General features: G+C 45.2%; 2 protein-coding genes across 4 annotated transcripts in view; both read right to left on the bottom strand.

The window, feature by feature from the left end:
- Positions 1 to 2,083, bottom strand: part of LOC137431417 (neuropilin-1) — an 83,108-nt gene extending 81,025 nt beyond the window's left edge. For both annotated transcript variants that reach the window (XM_068122713.2, XM_068122714.2), the window contains exon 1: positions 2,000 to 2,083. In XM_068122713.2, coding sequence (XP_067978814.1) covers positions 2,000 to 2,066 — 67 coding nt within the window. In that variant the 5' untranslated portion in view covers positions 2,067 to 2,083. The remainder of the gene's footprint in view (positions 1 to 1,999) is intronic.
- A 1,279-nt stretch (positions 2,084 to 3,362) lies between these two features.
- Positions 3,363 to 16,029, bottom strand: part of PARD3B (par-3 family cell polarity regulator beta) — a 257,615-nt gene continuing 244,948 nt past the window's right edge. For both annotated transcript variants that reach the window (XM_068122712.2, XM_068122711.2), the window contains 3 exons: positions 12,874 to 12,982; positions 5,529 to 5,647; positions 3,363 to 4,249 (listed from right to left, as the gene is read on the bottom strand). In XM_068122712.2, coding sequence (XP_067978813.2) covers positions 3,889 to 4,249; positions 5,529 to 5,647; positions 12,874 to 12,982 — 589 coding nt within the window. In that variant the 3' untranslated portion in view covers positions 3,363 to 3,888. The remainder of the gene's footprint in view (positions 4,250 to 5,528; positions 5,648 to 12,873; positions 12,983 to 16,029) is intronic.

Raw genomic sequence — 16,029 nt, 5'->3', positions numbered from 1 at the left:
TCATCAATTAAAGCTCATATTAACATTTTGGACTGTTGCGTCACTAATTAAAGGTCATATTAACATTTTGGACTATTGCATCATCAATTAAAGCTCATATTAACATTTTGGACTATTGCCTCATCAATTAAAGCTCATATTAACATTTTGGACTATTGTGTCATCAATTAAAGCTCATATTAACATTTTGGACTGTTGCGTCACTAATTAAAGGTCATATTAACATTTTGGACTATTGCGTCATCAATTAAAGCTCATATTAACATTTTGGACTATTGCGTCATCAATTAAAGGTCATATTAACATTTTGGAATATTGCGTCATCAATTAAAGCTCATATTAACATTTTGGACTATTGCGTCATCAATTAAAGGTCATATTAACATTTTGGACTGTTGCGTCACTAATTAAAGCTCATATTAACATTTTGGACTATTGCGTCATCAATTAAAGGTCATATTAACATTTTGGACTATTGCGTCATCAATTAAAGAACCGTTTGTGGCATTTCCTCCGTTTGTGCAATCGATGACGTAGTGCAGACTCTGATCCGAAACCGAAATGTTTTTCATCCGGTGGGTCTTCATTTTTATGGCCTATGGGTATAACGTGTAATGTGACATCATCATCCTAAAGCCATCGTCCAATTGATCCCCTTTATTCGGGTCTCCGCTGCTTTGATTGATCGTGCGCTTTAGCGACTCGGCGGGGGTGGGAGACCGTGGCAGAGCCGCCCTAATTAGCGCTGTGCTTGTTAAACATGATTATTCTCATGCAAATCCGCGCATTAAAAAGGCGCGAAGAGCAGACGGGGTACACACGGCGGGGGTCGTTCGGTCGGACTCGGACCGGCTCTATTGACGCTTCGACGAAGGGTCTTTGTTAACAGAGCACCGTCTGGCCGAAGGTCTTTCCAGCAACAAAAAAACGGCTCGTGCGTTGAGCACAGGTGTCACCGACAAACAGGTCAATACACGAACTAGACCTGAGATACTAGACCATTTAAATTTAAATAAACGGTTTTTTTGTACGAATGTTGCCCGATCGTTGTACGTCCGATCCATCTTGTACTTGCATTTTCGGACATCGTGAGACCGACCGTGCGAGTGTCGGGGTGTGACATCTGCGCGTGGTCCAAATGGCCTTTTTCTGCCCGTGAGAATCAGTGCTCGTGATTTGGTGATCCCGTAATCCCTATATGACGCAATTAGCGCCTTTCGTGGGAGGGAGAGCGCAAGTGCCGCGGATTCGCCGAGTTCCCGAGCGGGAATCCATTTACACATCACAGGACTAAGCGCTGTCAGGGTGCGAGAGGGGTCTACTGGCTCCATTCCAAATACCTTCTATTTCTGTCCATCTGCGTCGCCGTCACCTCTCTGTACAAGAGCGTGACAAAGGACGCGGTCACCGTGCCGTAAACCCTCGCGTCGCCTTCTGCACCGATGATGATCATTTGTACGTTTACACCTCCTCATCGGTGTCTCGTGCTCATCGCACGACCCCGAGATCGGACCCGAATTCCTTTACGAGCGCACCTGGTGCAACCCGGGATGTTTCCTCATTAAACGGTCATTTAAATTCGAAGCGCGTGCGCGGTCACGCTTTGCGCCCCGTCGGGCCTACAAGGGGCTGCTTTACCTCAGATTGCCCGCGAAAATCCCCGATAGACCCAAGGTCTTCGCCACTTCCTCGGAAACCTTTGGCTCGTCTAAAGACGCGCAACCCTTGCGCAAAGTCGTTGTTATACTTCTGATATGAACGTGGAACCGTTGGTGAAATAAGAACCGTTATACCCGACTCGGTATAAATCAACTACCGAGTGAAGCGGTATTCCAGCCCCATCGACACTCATCAAACTAATTGTGGTGGAACGAACTTTCAACAGGCGCGTCTCCAAGTAGCTACAGCCGACTCATTGAATCCTAAAACGAACTCGGCCCAGGAGTGGTCGGTAAACGAGAGCGGTTGCTGGGGGGAAAAGGTCTTCAGAAAGTCTCACCTGGCGCGGCCATGAGCCCAGGGTCGAGAGACACAACCACGAACATCCAAGCAGTCCAAAGAGCCATTACTGTGCCGGGAGAGAGGACGGGCAGCGCACGGGAAGGTGGGGGTTCTATATAACCCCCCCATAGACCTCATCTCCTCCCCGACGCTCCACACTTGTCCCCTCCCCTACCTCCCATCCCAAAAACCGCCTATCCTCTCCAGCCTCCGGATGGCTCTTTGCTGACAGCCTCATTTCCTGGTCATTGGCAAAGCAACGGGTGGGACACGCCGGGGTCTTAAGCAGTCACGAAGGCTCCGAGAGAGCCCTTTAAAAAGCGAGGAGATAAAGGATAAAATAAAAATATGGACGGTGTGGCAATTCCAGAGGGACCGAGGTTCGAATCCAGTTTCACTCCGACCCTTACACCGCTACAGGATAGGCTAGACCACCTGCCCGGTGACCCCTGCACAGCTGGGATTGTGCTTAGCACCGAGGTGACACCATCAATAAAGCTCGGACCATGACACCGTCATCACCACATCTGCTTGCGCTTTGCAAAACCCATGGACAATAAGCAGAAACAATTGAGAAGTTTAAAATATAACTTTCCATCGCCGCATCCTCCAGATGTTCCGTGTTGTATTTGCACATAAAGTGCGCTCCAAAAGTCCCCTTGCGACATGCCACTATGTGTGACCGTACAATGGTTATGATGGAGGTACCCACGACCCCGTTACGATAGAGGTACCCACCCCCACGACCCCGGTACGATGGAGGTACCCACAACCCCGTTACGATGGAGGTACCCACGACCCCGTACGATGGAGGTACCCACGACCCCGTTACAATGGAGGTACCCACGACCCCGGTACGATGGTGGTACCCACGACCCCGTTACGATGGAGGTACCCACGACCCCGTTACAATGGAGGTACCCACGACCCCGGTATGATGGAGGTACCCACGACCCCGGTACGATGGAGATACCCACGACCCTGTACGATGGAGGTACCCACGACCCCATACGATGGAGGTACCCACGACCCCGGTACGATGGAGGTACCCACGACCCCGGTACGATGGAGGTACCCACGACCCTGTACGATGGAGGTACCCACGACCCCATACGATGGAGATACCCACGACCCCGTTATGACCAAGCGTACACCTTGACGTTGCAATATTGCATTGTTGAGTTGCGATGTTGCGTTGTTGCGTTGCGATGTTGCATCAACAAGTTGCGATGCGGCGCAAGGTCCACGTACAACTGCTAAAGGGTATTGAGCCCATCCGCCATGCAGCTGCACTCCTACTCCCACACAAAGTACTTTTTCTTGGCGACGAATCGCTGCAGTAATTGAGGAGTAAAAGAAAGTTAGTTTTCCTTTTGGAAGTTCATTTGAGCTTTATTCATGAGCTGTACTGTCTGTTTTCATGGTGTTCAAGCCGATAGCCAGGAGTGCCGGAGAGTTGGAATTGCGCAAAAGACCAACAGCCGGATCTGCCATCCAACAGGACCCGATCGCCGTCAACTTGAGGCAGAGGTCACGGTCGTCCTTGACTTTTGCAAGGAGCAGCACTTCCCAAGCACCGGGTGACCAAAGCTCTACCAAGCAAAGTACAAACATTGCCATTCAACGAAAATTACCACTTGGAAAAGGCAAGATATTAGTGTCACAGTATTAATAAAATACTATGAAGATAAAAGTTCATTAGGCTGGAGGTGGCGGGGTCTTCCTATGGATGACCACTTGTAAATGGAACACACAATGCATGTGTACAAACATGTAAAAATCATGACATGCTCATCATCGTACTGAAGTTCACAGTTTGCGGAATTCAAAAGCATTCCCGGTGCAGGATCAAAGTGAACTGCTGTTCGCCATGCGTGTCCAGAAAGTTCAATATCTCTGCTGGCTGTGCCTCTCAGTCGTGGGTCTAGTCGCCCCAAAGTCCGGCTTGACACACACCCTATAGGCAGACTCCACGCCGGGTGGTGGAACGTCAAGACGAATGGGAGGACGCATTCCCGCCTCGGATTGGGGTCTTCGAAGTCCGTTGCAGGTATGAGTGGGTTCGTTACCCGGGTGTCGTGCCGTTTCCAGGTCATTTTGCGGGATGGACTCCTTAACCAGTGGTCCCGAACCGGTCTCTGAATTCCCATTGAATGGCGGATCTGCACCGGGATCTTTCGTCACCACTCGATGGTCATTCCAGACACGTGACTCGTTCGCTGCACCCCGGCAAGGCTTCTTCAGAGGCCTGGGCAGAACAACCCGAGAATCATCCTCAAGATTTTTTTTTTAACCATAAAACCTCAGCAAGGTGAATAGATTTCACCCGAAGAGAAGACAGAAAAGGAAAAAAATGTGCATGAAACCTCAGCATGGAGAAGAGATGGCCGAATAGAAGACAGAAAAGAAAAAAAAATGTGCATAAAACCTCAGCAAGAAGAAGAGATGGCCGAATAAAAGACAGAAAAGGAAAAAAATGGGCATACAACCTCAGCAAGGAGAAGAGATGGCCGAATAAAAGACAGAAAAGGAAAAAATGTGCATACAACCTCAGCAAGGAGAAGAGATGGCCGAATAAAAGGACAGAAAAGGAAAAAATGTGCATAAAACCTCAGCAAGGAGAAGAGATGGCCGAATCAAAGACAGAAAAGGAAAAAATGTGCGTACAACCTCAGCAAGGAGAAGAGATGGCCGAGTAGAAGACAGAAAAGGAAAAAATGTGCATAAAACCTCAGAAAGGAGAAGAGATGGCCGAATAGAAGACAGAAAAGGAAAAAATGTGCATAAAACCTCAGCAAGGAGAAGAGATGGCTGAATAAAAGACAGAAAAGGGAAAAATGTGCATAAAACCTCAGCAAGGAGAAGAGATGGCCGAATAGAAGACAGAAAAGGAAAAAATGTGCATAAAACCGCAGTAAGGAGCAGAGATGGCCGAATAGGAGACAGAAAAGGGAAAAAATGTGCATAAAACCGCAGCAAGGAGCAGAGATGGCCGAATAGAAGACAGAAAAGGAAAAAATGTGCATAAAACCCCAGCATGAAGCAGAGATGGTCAAATAGAAGACAGAAAAGGAAAAAATGTGCATAAAACCTCAGCAAGGAGAAGAGATGGCCGAATAAAAGACAGAAAAGGAAAAAAATGTGCATAAAACCTCAGTAAGGAGCAGAGATGGTCAAATAGAAGACAGAAAAGGAAAAATGTGCATAAAGCCTCAGCAAGGAGAAGAGATGGCCGAATAAAAGACAGAAAAGGAAAAATGTACATGAAACCTCAGCAAGGAGAAGAGATGGCCGAATAGAAGAGAGAAAAGGAAAAAATGTGGAAAGGTATGATGAAAGACATGAGAGCAGAAAGAAACCACAGAAACGTCTTTGGATTCCAGTACAAGGCCAAAGTGTGTAGTTTAGTGAAATTGTTCTGCTTCGGGAAAGACAATTGTGTACTGGCAAACAGAGAGAAAGAGGGAGAGAAAGAGAAAGATGGGGGGGGGGGGGGTAAAAGCAATAAATGAAGGCTGGGGCCTTACCAAGGCAATGTGTTGCATTTCCTTGTGGCTGCGATGGATCCAAACTGCTCTAGCTGCCGTGGAGTCTCCACTTGCGCCAAGGAGTGGTCACTCCAACTTTCCATGGGCGGTCTTTGCTTCTGTGGTCAAGAGAAAGCACGCCTGTGTGAGGACACCGAGGATTTCATTCCAGTGCTAGCAACCTCGTTCGGCCATCGGGATATAATCTACCGGCTCCTTCCAAATACTGTATAATGTTTGGCCAATATGGATTATGGTTTAAGCACACACACATTCCAACAATAACATATTACATGATGCAGAGAAAAGGTTCATGCGGTGGAACGCGGCTGTGAAGTTCCGCCACATACGAATGTTCAAAAATATATTTCCCATATTTATGGAAAAAAGCATCATGGGTATCGCCATCTCCCTCTCTTTCTCTATTTCTCTCCCACCGTCTTTGCTTGAGCTACAGTGACCTTCAGATACAACTAAGGTTGTGGACCCGCTGTTTGGAGAGGTTCTGGTATTGACCCATTGAAACATTGATGAAGGATGGTTCTAAGTTGATGATCCAGATGACCATTGAATAAGAAAGTCATGAAGGTGAAGGAATTCATCAAATATCTGTCATTGCCTCTTATACGCATTCATTCATTCATTCTCTCTCACTCTCCAGTTTGTGTGGCCGAAGCAGTTATAACACTGGGTGGTTTGCCGTTGCTTTCCCAGCAGTAGTCAGAGTAGGAGTTTGTAATTAATCCACGACAGTGCTGAGACATATTTGCCTTCTCCTATGAAAGATACGATACCGCGGGATCTTTCAGTCCACCAGCAATTTAATGCTGGAAGACAAAACCACAGTTCAAAACCAGTGATCTCCCCTCTGGGCTGGTGCACCTGCCTCACACCTGGCCCGGCTTCACGCGATTGAAACCAAAGTTTTCAGAATCATTGGAATCTCCCGCGATTAAGCCGATTGTGAGGGCCTTTCTCTCTCTCACCATAGGCAGGTTGGTGGTCTTTCTGTCTTCTACCGACTCCTCTCCGGCCTAGCTCTCTTTCTGTCGACCCCAAAAGCTCTCTCTGGGCTCTGTCCCCCAAATATTCCTGCAGGACGCACAAGATCTGCCAGCGACCCTCTTCTGGTGAAACTGCCAAAATCAAGACTCTCTGCTCACCTCCATCCTTCATTCCTCTTTTTTCCCGCCTCTGGAACAAACTCCCACATTCTCTTCAATCGCACTCCTCCCTCCAGGTATTTAAAACAGCTGTTCACCACCATCTCTTATCTTCCCCCAATCAAAACCGTGATCATTTCTACCTGTTAAAACACCCCAAATGTGCCTCTTTCAATCCCCAACTTCTTTCCCGAAATTCCTCTTAGTGTTCATTTGCTTTATACCGTGTACCCCTTCCCTTACCACTCCTCCCCAGTCCTCCCCCTTCCACAGATCTATCGACATCCCTGTTCTCTTCTGTTGTTGTGTTTGTGTCCTTCCCTCTCTCCCCCTCTTGTCTCCCGCTCCCTTCATTGCAAGTTTTACAGTCACGTGAAAAAGTAAGTACACCCCATGTAAAGTTTTGACTTTTTCAACATATTTCAACATACAGCTATTTGATCTTCATTTCAACAATATTGTTAGATAAAGGTGATATAATATAACAAATATCATGAAACATTTACATTTTGTAGTCCATTGTATAATTTAAATAAACATAAATGCAAATTTCGCATGTGGAAAAAGTAAGTACACCCTTGGCTCTAATAGGTGCTATTGCCCCCTTTGGCAGAAACAACCCCAAGTAGGCGTTTCTTATAACTGTCTACCAGTCTCTGACATCGACTGCGAGAAATTTTGCCCACTCCTCCATGCAGAATTAATTTAGCTGTGCGATGTTTGAGGGGTTCCTTGCATGCACAGCTCGTTTGAAATCCCCCCACAACATCTCGATGGGATTTAGATCCGGTCTTTGAATTGGCCATTCCAGAACCCTCCATTTCTTTCTTTTCAGCCATTCTTGGTGGATTTACTGGTATGTTTAGGGTCAATGTCATGATGCAAGGTCTACCTTCGGTTGAGCTTCAACTTCTCTGACAGATGGCCTCACATCATCCTCAAGCACCCTCTGGTACAATGAAGAATTCATAGTGGATTCTATGATGGTGAGCTGCGCAGGCCCTGATGCAGCAAAGCTGCCCCAAACCATAACATTTCCACCACCATGCTTTACAGTTGGTATCAGGTTATTGTGGTCAAATGCTGTCTTTGGTTTTCGACAAACATGTCGTCTGGTACTGTGGCCAAATAGCTCTACTTTTGACTCATCTGTCCAGCGAACATTGTTCCAGAAGTGCTGGACTTTGCCTCGGTGTTCATTGGCAAACTTTAGTCTTGCCATGATGTTCTTTCTGGACAGCAAAGGTTTCCTCCTGGCACACCTCCCATGTAGATCAAATTTGTGCACCCTCTTTCTAATGGTGGACTCGTGCACTTTGACATCAACAGTGGCAAGAGCTACCTGTAGGTCCCGTGATGACATTCTGGGGTTCTTAGAGACTTCTTTCAGCATCTTGCGGTCTGCTCTCGGGCTGAACTTGCTGGGGTGGCCTGGCCTGAACAAGTTGGCAGTTGTTTGGAATCTTCTCCACTTGTAGATGATCTTCCGGACAGTCGAATGATTGATTTCAAATTGCTTGGATATCTTTTTAAATCCCTTCCCAGACTCGTAGGCATCTATAACCTTCTTTCTGAAGGCCTGAGAGAGCTCTTTTGATCTCGGCATGGTGACGCCGCACACTTCAACAACAAAGAGCAAACCAAACTAAATGTCTGAGGTTTAAATAAGACAGGTTCCTCCAAGATCCTCTCTGACGATGTTCTAATCATTTGCACCTGAGCTGTTGCACCTGATTCTAATTTTAGGTATTTGAAGTATTGATAAATGTAGGGGTGTACTTACTTTTTCCACATGCGAAATTTGCATTTATGTTTATTTAAATTATACAATGGACTGGAAAATGTAAATGTTTCATGATATTTGTTATATTATATCACCTTTATCTATCAATATTGTTGAAATGAAGATCAAATAGCTGTATGTTGAAATATGTTGAAAAAGTCAAAACTTTACATGGGGTGTATTTACTTTTTCACGTGACTGCATGTGTCTGTGCATGTTTTCATGTTCAATGTGTTAGCTCTTACACGAGCCTCGATCTTGTATACAAAGAAATAAAGAAACCACTGAAGTGGAATTTGGTGGGTGTCCATCTTCGCTTGAGGAGGACCATTCCTTCATTGTTGGACCATCTCGACTCCCCTCGAACAGCAAGGACACCGTTACCACTATTGACTGAACCGGCATTTGACCTCCGGAATACGAGCGTACCAAAAATGGCTCATGCGAATCAAATCTTTGTTGTGGTTCCTACAAGTTTGCAGATACGAGGTATAAGTTTACAGCCTTCATACACGTCATTGTTAGGCAGCTCGGTTACCTGCGTTCGTCTACCTTAGTATGGCATCTGTTGCTGCACGTCCCGCATGCGTGCTTTGCAATGTCAAATGTGATGCGATTGAAGTGAAAAGAAAAAGAAATCACGGAGATGGGGTCGTCAGCGGGGCGTAGAACAAAGCACCCGAATTGGAATGTAATTTGAAAGGGTGCTGAGGTCCCGGTCTCTTCGGTCTCGCCCAGAGATAGCGAGCATTTGCCATCCAGAGGACGCGTCGGCCGCTTCCTCTTTGTGGAGAGGGACAGTGAAGAATAACAAAATAAAATCCGCACGACTGACAAACATCTCATGCTCGATTTCCACAGCAATTGTTTGAGCATCTCTTGCAGTCCTGATGATATTGGGTAAGCGAAGGATGTTGCATCAGCTTGGTGACCATATGACCCCAAGGGAAATTGAAAGGTCATTGGTTCAAATCGCGAACCCCACCCAGAGTGTGTTGAGCCGCATTATGAAAACATTGACATGCTTTCGAGGTGCAGATAATTCTCAATATTTCGCCATTTTTGCACACAAGTGTTTTGCATTATCTTGTCGAGTCGCTCGAATCGAACACACGGGGTGAAGGGGTGCGAGGGTTGGGGGGGGCAGAGGGAGCAGCCATGTAAGGTGGTTGTCGGACTCGCCTGTGCGTGACCATACATCTCAGCAAGCGACCTCTCTAATCCGACGGCTTGTCAAACCGTCCGAATAAGACGAGCATTTGACCTTCAGGCCCGACCTCGAGATCGTTTGGGGTCGGTGAAGGTTTCAAGATCCAGAAATCGCAACCAGACGCAGCAATAATGACAAACTGTCATCTCTCCTCCGAGTTACAACCTGCGACTCGGGGCATTACGAGTTTAACATTACATGGTTCCTATATAATAACAACGCTGGGAAATTAGCCATTTCAGGACTTCATGAACACAAACCTCATTCAGATAAAATAACAATTTCATATTTGGGGAAACTGTTATATTAAAAAAAAAAAAAAAAATTTTTATTAACATATGTTATATTGTTAAAAATGTTATATTAACATATTTAAAAACTAGAACGGCACTCAGTAGAGAGCATACCTCCACCTGGTTGGCCACATTACTCACGAGTGAAGAATCACTTAAAAAATTATACGAGCTGGATCTGGATCCGGATCTTCACCAAAATTTAATCGATACTTCCTTGTCACACACACAACCGGTCCAACAAGTTTCGTCCGAATCCATCCATAACTTTTTGAGATATCCTGCGATGTATCGTTTTTGGCCCTATCTCCCAATAGTGAAGAATCACTTAAAAATTAAATAATCCTCATATCCGAATCCATATTGAGACCTTCACCAAAATCTAATCGAATTGGCCTTGTGAGACACCCAACCTCTCCACCAAGTTTCGTCCAAATCCATCGACACCTTTTAGAGATATCCTGCTATGTATCGTTTTTGGCCCGATCTCCCAATGGTGAAGAATCACTTTACAAATTCTAGTAGCCGGATCCGAATCCCGACCTTCACCAAAACCTAATCAGTTCGTCCTTGTCACATACGCTACATCCCTGCCAAATTTCGTCTGAATCCATCCACAACTTTTTGAGATATTGTGTTCACAAACAGACAGACAGACAGACAGGGGTGAAAACATAACCTCCATCCACCTTTGGTGGCGGAGGTAACAACTCTTTATATTATGAAACCTGCATCACTCACTCACTGATAGTAAAGTACAGTACGTCAGGATTTTAAGAGGTTTGTTCCAATTTTGTGGAGATTTGAAACCATTTACGTTTTTGAAAACTTCGAGAAGTTCTGAACCCAAAAAACAACGTTTCCATTCGATTTGATTTTTATTTTTTCAAATAAAGTCAAATTTGAAATCAAAATTTTTCGAATCTTATGGAAACATTGGTTTTCAGACTCAGGTCTCAAACTTTAAAAAAAATGTAAAAGGATACAAATCTCCACAAAACCTAAAGGAAATTACATGTGGAACCGGACTGTTGTGCCCCATCTCAACGAATCAGTTTCAAACATTCATGTCATATTAACGGGTTCATTTCTCTCTGATGCACAAATCACCGCAAAGGAAACCTCCATACTCTTTTGGGTCATGGAGTTTTTCAGCTTTCTGAGAAGTCACAAGACAGCAGCAACTGCCACAGCTGCTAAATACAGCATCATGGCTCTTTTGCACTGATGAAGGGTTAGTGCCGGAAACGTCAGATTCTTCTTGCCTCTCACAGCGTTTTAAATAGCTCAATTAACGTCCTGTTCATTACATCAATCGTTCTACCTGTCTGCCGACACGGATCGACATCAGCCTTTTTTTTTTTTGTATACAAGATCGAGGCTCGTGTAAGAGCTAAAGTCGATAAATTATATATAAATTATAGCCTTCATCTATGAGACTAGTTTTCACTCTAGGCATGACTATGAAACGCTGTCACTTAAGTCAAAGACATTTGCTGGAGATCTGGAGGAAGAGGGTGGAGGAGATGGTGGAGGAGAGGGCGGAGGAGAGGGTGGAGGAGAGGGTGGAGGAGATGGTGGAGGAGATGGTGGAGGAGAGGGCGGAGGAGAGGGTGGAGGAGAGGGTGGAGGAGATGGTGGAGGAGAGGGTGGAGGAGAGGGTGGAGGAGAGAATGGAGGAGAGGGTGGAGGAGAGGGTGGAGGAGATGGTGGAGGAGAGGATGGAGGAGAGGGTGGAGGAGAGGGTGGAGGAGAGGGTGGAGGAGATGGTGGAGGAGAGGGTGGAGGAGAGGGTGGAGGAGAGGGCGGAGGAGAGGGTGGAGGAGAGGGCGGAGGAGAGGGTGGAGGAGAGGGTGGAGGAGATGGTGGAGGAGAGGGTGGAGGAGAGGGTGGAGGAGAGGGTGGAGGAGAGAATGGAGGAGATGGTGGAGGAGATGGTGGAGGAGAGGATGGAGGAGAGGGTGGAGGAGAGGGTGGAGGAGAGGGTGGAGGAGATGGTGGAGGAGAGGGTGGAGGAGAGGGTGGAGGAGAGGATGGAGGAGAGGGTGGAGGAGAGGGTGGAGGAGAGAATGGAGGAGAGGGTGGAGGAGAGGGTGGAGGAGAGGGTGGAGGAGAGGGAATAGTCATTATCTATATTGTTGTAATCATGAATTTGTGGTTAAAAGATCTCCGAGAGCTCCTACTAGACCAATGACATTTCCACACTACCTCTAGTGGCACATTTCGGTGACTTTTTGTAAACCAAAAAATAGTTGTGAGTGCTGTAACTGTCACGGACAACGTTGAGCTGTTGGGTATATCAAGTTTAATTTAAGTGCAGTCTTATTTGCTCGAGTTTAGATACGCCAACCACACTTGGCATGTGTCGCGAGTATGCCCATACCCCCAACTTGGGTTGAGGGTGGCTTTAGTGATGCTTGTGAGCAGGAAGTGAATACAATGAGGCTCTAGATATAATTGTGAGGATGGTGCTACATCAAAAAAAATAATTAAAAATTGAATTATCCTGCAGTTTTGATTTGGTACATACAAGAACTCTGGGAGTGGAGCGTCTTCTGAAATGTCACGTACTTGGTGTTGTTGCACGTCCCATCCAAAATAAACACCTTTATAAAGCACATGCTGCTTTGCATTGTGGGAAAATATACTGAGGCATGTTGGGAGGCTTAATTTCAAGTTTGTCATCCCAATACTTTTGGTAATAAGGAATCATACATGACGAGAGTCCATTTTGCATTGCACCAATAACTTCTTAATCATGGTTAATTGCGGAAACAAAGTGAGGTCTTCAAAAAAAACTTCAGGCGAGGTTTGTACGTGTGTCAATGTGGTCGGACATGCATCACTTTCAATGGACATTATGGTAACTCGTCAGCGATGCATTATGTGTACTCACCTCCGGAAGTGGTGGTTCGTTTGTTTGCTGAATATCCTCCCGTCCGCGTCTCTGGAACTCCTCTCGAAGCTGATGTACCCTGTCCTTGCTCGTGGGTGCCAGGGAGAAACTGGGAAGGGGGTGGGGGGGAGGGGGTAGAAGGGGCGGGGGGGGATGAGGAGGGGGCAGAGGGTCGAAACAGGAAAATAATTTTGATTGTCTGGATGGTACAGAGCTACTAAGTCACTTTAATATCATGCATCTTAAGACTTCTAAACGGATCTAAGTGCCATGTCCAGCTGAGTTAAGTTATTGTAGCTGTCGAGCGTGGTCCTCTGAAGGGCTACAAATTATGTAATCAGGCTGCGTTTCAATTCAGGGCATTACGTGTCTAAGCTCATGTTTCAGACCGACGGTCCATAAAGTGAGGATATAAGTGAAAGTTAAAGACGACGTTTTGACAGCACAGACACAATCAAGCCGGTTCCTGGAAAATGTACGCTTGGTGGAACAGACATCGGAATGCCGGGCAAATGTTCAGCTAGTGGAAGTCATCATACATTCCTCAAGATTATACTTTAGGTGGAACAGGGGACACTTTTCACTGCGACCTGCCAGCCTTGATGCCCGCAGCGATCCGAGAGCTCCTACTAGACCCATCAATTGTCATTAAACTCAATTGAAGAGATGCCAGGAGGGCCCAGGAGCTTTACTTAGCTTTCACTCCAACTCCCGACAGATTGTGAGGGACAGGGTGATATACGCCAACGGTGCTTCCATGCAGGAGGGCAGATGGCGAAATGAGAAATGCACTGCCACGAATCCTCTTGTTGATCAAGCTGCTCAATTTCGTTTTCAAATTCGGTTGCGACATTTTCAGGCACGTCTGTTCCGTCATCTCATGAAGGATTAACTAGCTTAACCAGAGCTGCACGAAGCATCACGATTCCCACTCCCCCCGGGACGAACAAATCTTTTCCCGCATCGACAGGACCACTAAATGAGTCGTCTCGTCTGCTCGTCCGTCCCTTGATCGCTCTGCAGCACAGGTTCCAGCTCCTCTTTGTCAGCGGGATGTGCAGGAAAGCCATCTGCTTTACGTTTATTGCTTTAGTCCACGTGGCCCGGACAGAGGTTATGAGGAAGTGGCTGTCCTGCTTCCTGTGTTCATTGAACACACTTCACTGTTTGTTACAAAAAAGCAACAAATAACGAAAAAAAAGCAACAAATAACAAACAAAAAAGCAACAAATAACAAGAAAAGGCAATAAATACCCTTACCCTCAAAGAAATTCCAAAATGTGAGTAAAGTACAAAAAAAATGCATGATCAGGATGAGGCTTAAGATCCTGGTTTGAACAGTCACTGGTCCTCAGCATTGACACAACAAACACGTTAAAAAGGCCTCACGCTCGTTCAATATCAATCCACACTCACGTATTCTAAAGGAACTTTAGGGCAGTGGATCCCAACTTCAAAGTTTGACTTGAAACAAGAGTCCACCGCTGCGGCAGTACCACAGGTGCGGTGTAGCTATAACCATTGCATACCTAGCACACACAGGTGCATGAGAGCAAGGTGGAACGTCCAACAATTGATATTCTGAGATGCATTTACAGCTTTGTTTGTTTAAATCTTGAATAAGTTTGCTCCTTGCTCAAAACAAATCGAGGTAGTGTTTCATGTGGACTCGGTCGAGACATAAAGGTGTGGTCATGTGGCCGAGTGGCCGATGTTTCATGTGGCCGAGACATAAAGCCATAACGAGGTCAACAAATGCCTTTCAATCAAGTATCATTTTGCCACAGTACGTGCAGTGTAATCTCACTTAAAAATAGTTCAACTCCTTTGGGATGTAATAATTCAGGAATATTTGGCCAATCAAATCCAAATGTTAATGCTAGTTCCCAAATAAATGTTGAAATTTATGCAAATAAACTCGGAACAATAAAGGAAATATTTTGCCAAAACTCCTGTTGTTACCTTTCAGAACACGACCCTCGTATGCTGCCAGCTGGAGAGCTTAAGGTTTCTCATGGGGAATATTTTACATGTGGGCGTTTCAAGGTTAACCTGTACTTTTGTTCTACAGAATATGAAAATAATCAAAATATGAAAATATGCATTTGTTCCCCCTCTCCTCTTGTCCCCACAATCCGGACCTGGCACCATTAAAAATCCCATCTTTTTGGTCATATAAATAGATGCCATTGATGAACAATATTTTGTGGTTGATGTTTTTTGTTACGGGAAGAACTAAGATGTTTTTTTTTTAAGGAGAAAATTTGTATTTATGATGAAAATTTTTTTTACTGTCACCTCGTTTGTTAAATCTATGTGTGTTAAATCATAATGAAGAATGATAAAAAAAAAAAAAAACTTGAGAAATACGGTGAGACAATGATTTGAGAAAACAATTAACTACGTTTATCTCAAATTATATATTTTTTGTGGAGGAGAGAGTATAAAATGTGTAATAACGTCACGTGACGGGGTCAAGATGGCCCAATGGACGTTCCGAAAGTTAAGCCATGCCCCCTATGAATGTGTCATGCCTCTGAGCACAGAGACGATTAGTGGCTCGAACAATCAAGTAATTTAAAAGTCAAACTAGCATTTGTAGGACAGATGAGGATGCAACACCTGGGTACAAAAATAATAATAATTACACACACACACACACACACACACATCAAGAAAAAGATAAACATTAAAAAAAAGAAAAAAAAAGTCGGGATGGAATACTCCCAAAAAACAACCAAACAAGGTAGGAATGACAGCACAAATATGACACCACAATTCTTTTCCGGATTGCCATAATAACATATTTTGACATTTTTCCCTGTCAATCTCACAACAAATAAAATACACAATTACACCAACCAACACTACAAATGTACAGCTCCCTTCCACATAGACATCTCCATACAATTACAACGACCCACACTATAAATGTACAACTCCCTCACATGGACATCTCCATTCAATTACAGCAACCCACGCTATAAATGTACAACTCCCTCACACATAGACATCTCCATACAAACGTTACTATTGCCACACAGTCACTTCCGACAGAAATGTCAAAATATGTCGTTGGGGCAATCCATCCGTAAAAGGAAGCTTTGCATCCAGTGGCGGGAAGAACTAATGTGCGGACTGTTTTGTTTCATTCAA

This window comes from Myxine glutinosa, chromosome 7 (genome assembly GCF_964187855.1).
Source record: "Myxine glutinosa chromosome 7, kmMyxGlut1.1, whole genome shotgun sequence".
NCBI lineage: Eukaryota > Metazoa > Chordata > Myxini > Myxiniformes > Myxinidae > Myxine > Myxine glutinosa.
Note: the sequence above shows the minus strand (reverse complement) of the source record. Positions and strands in the feature narration are given on the sequence as shown.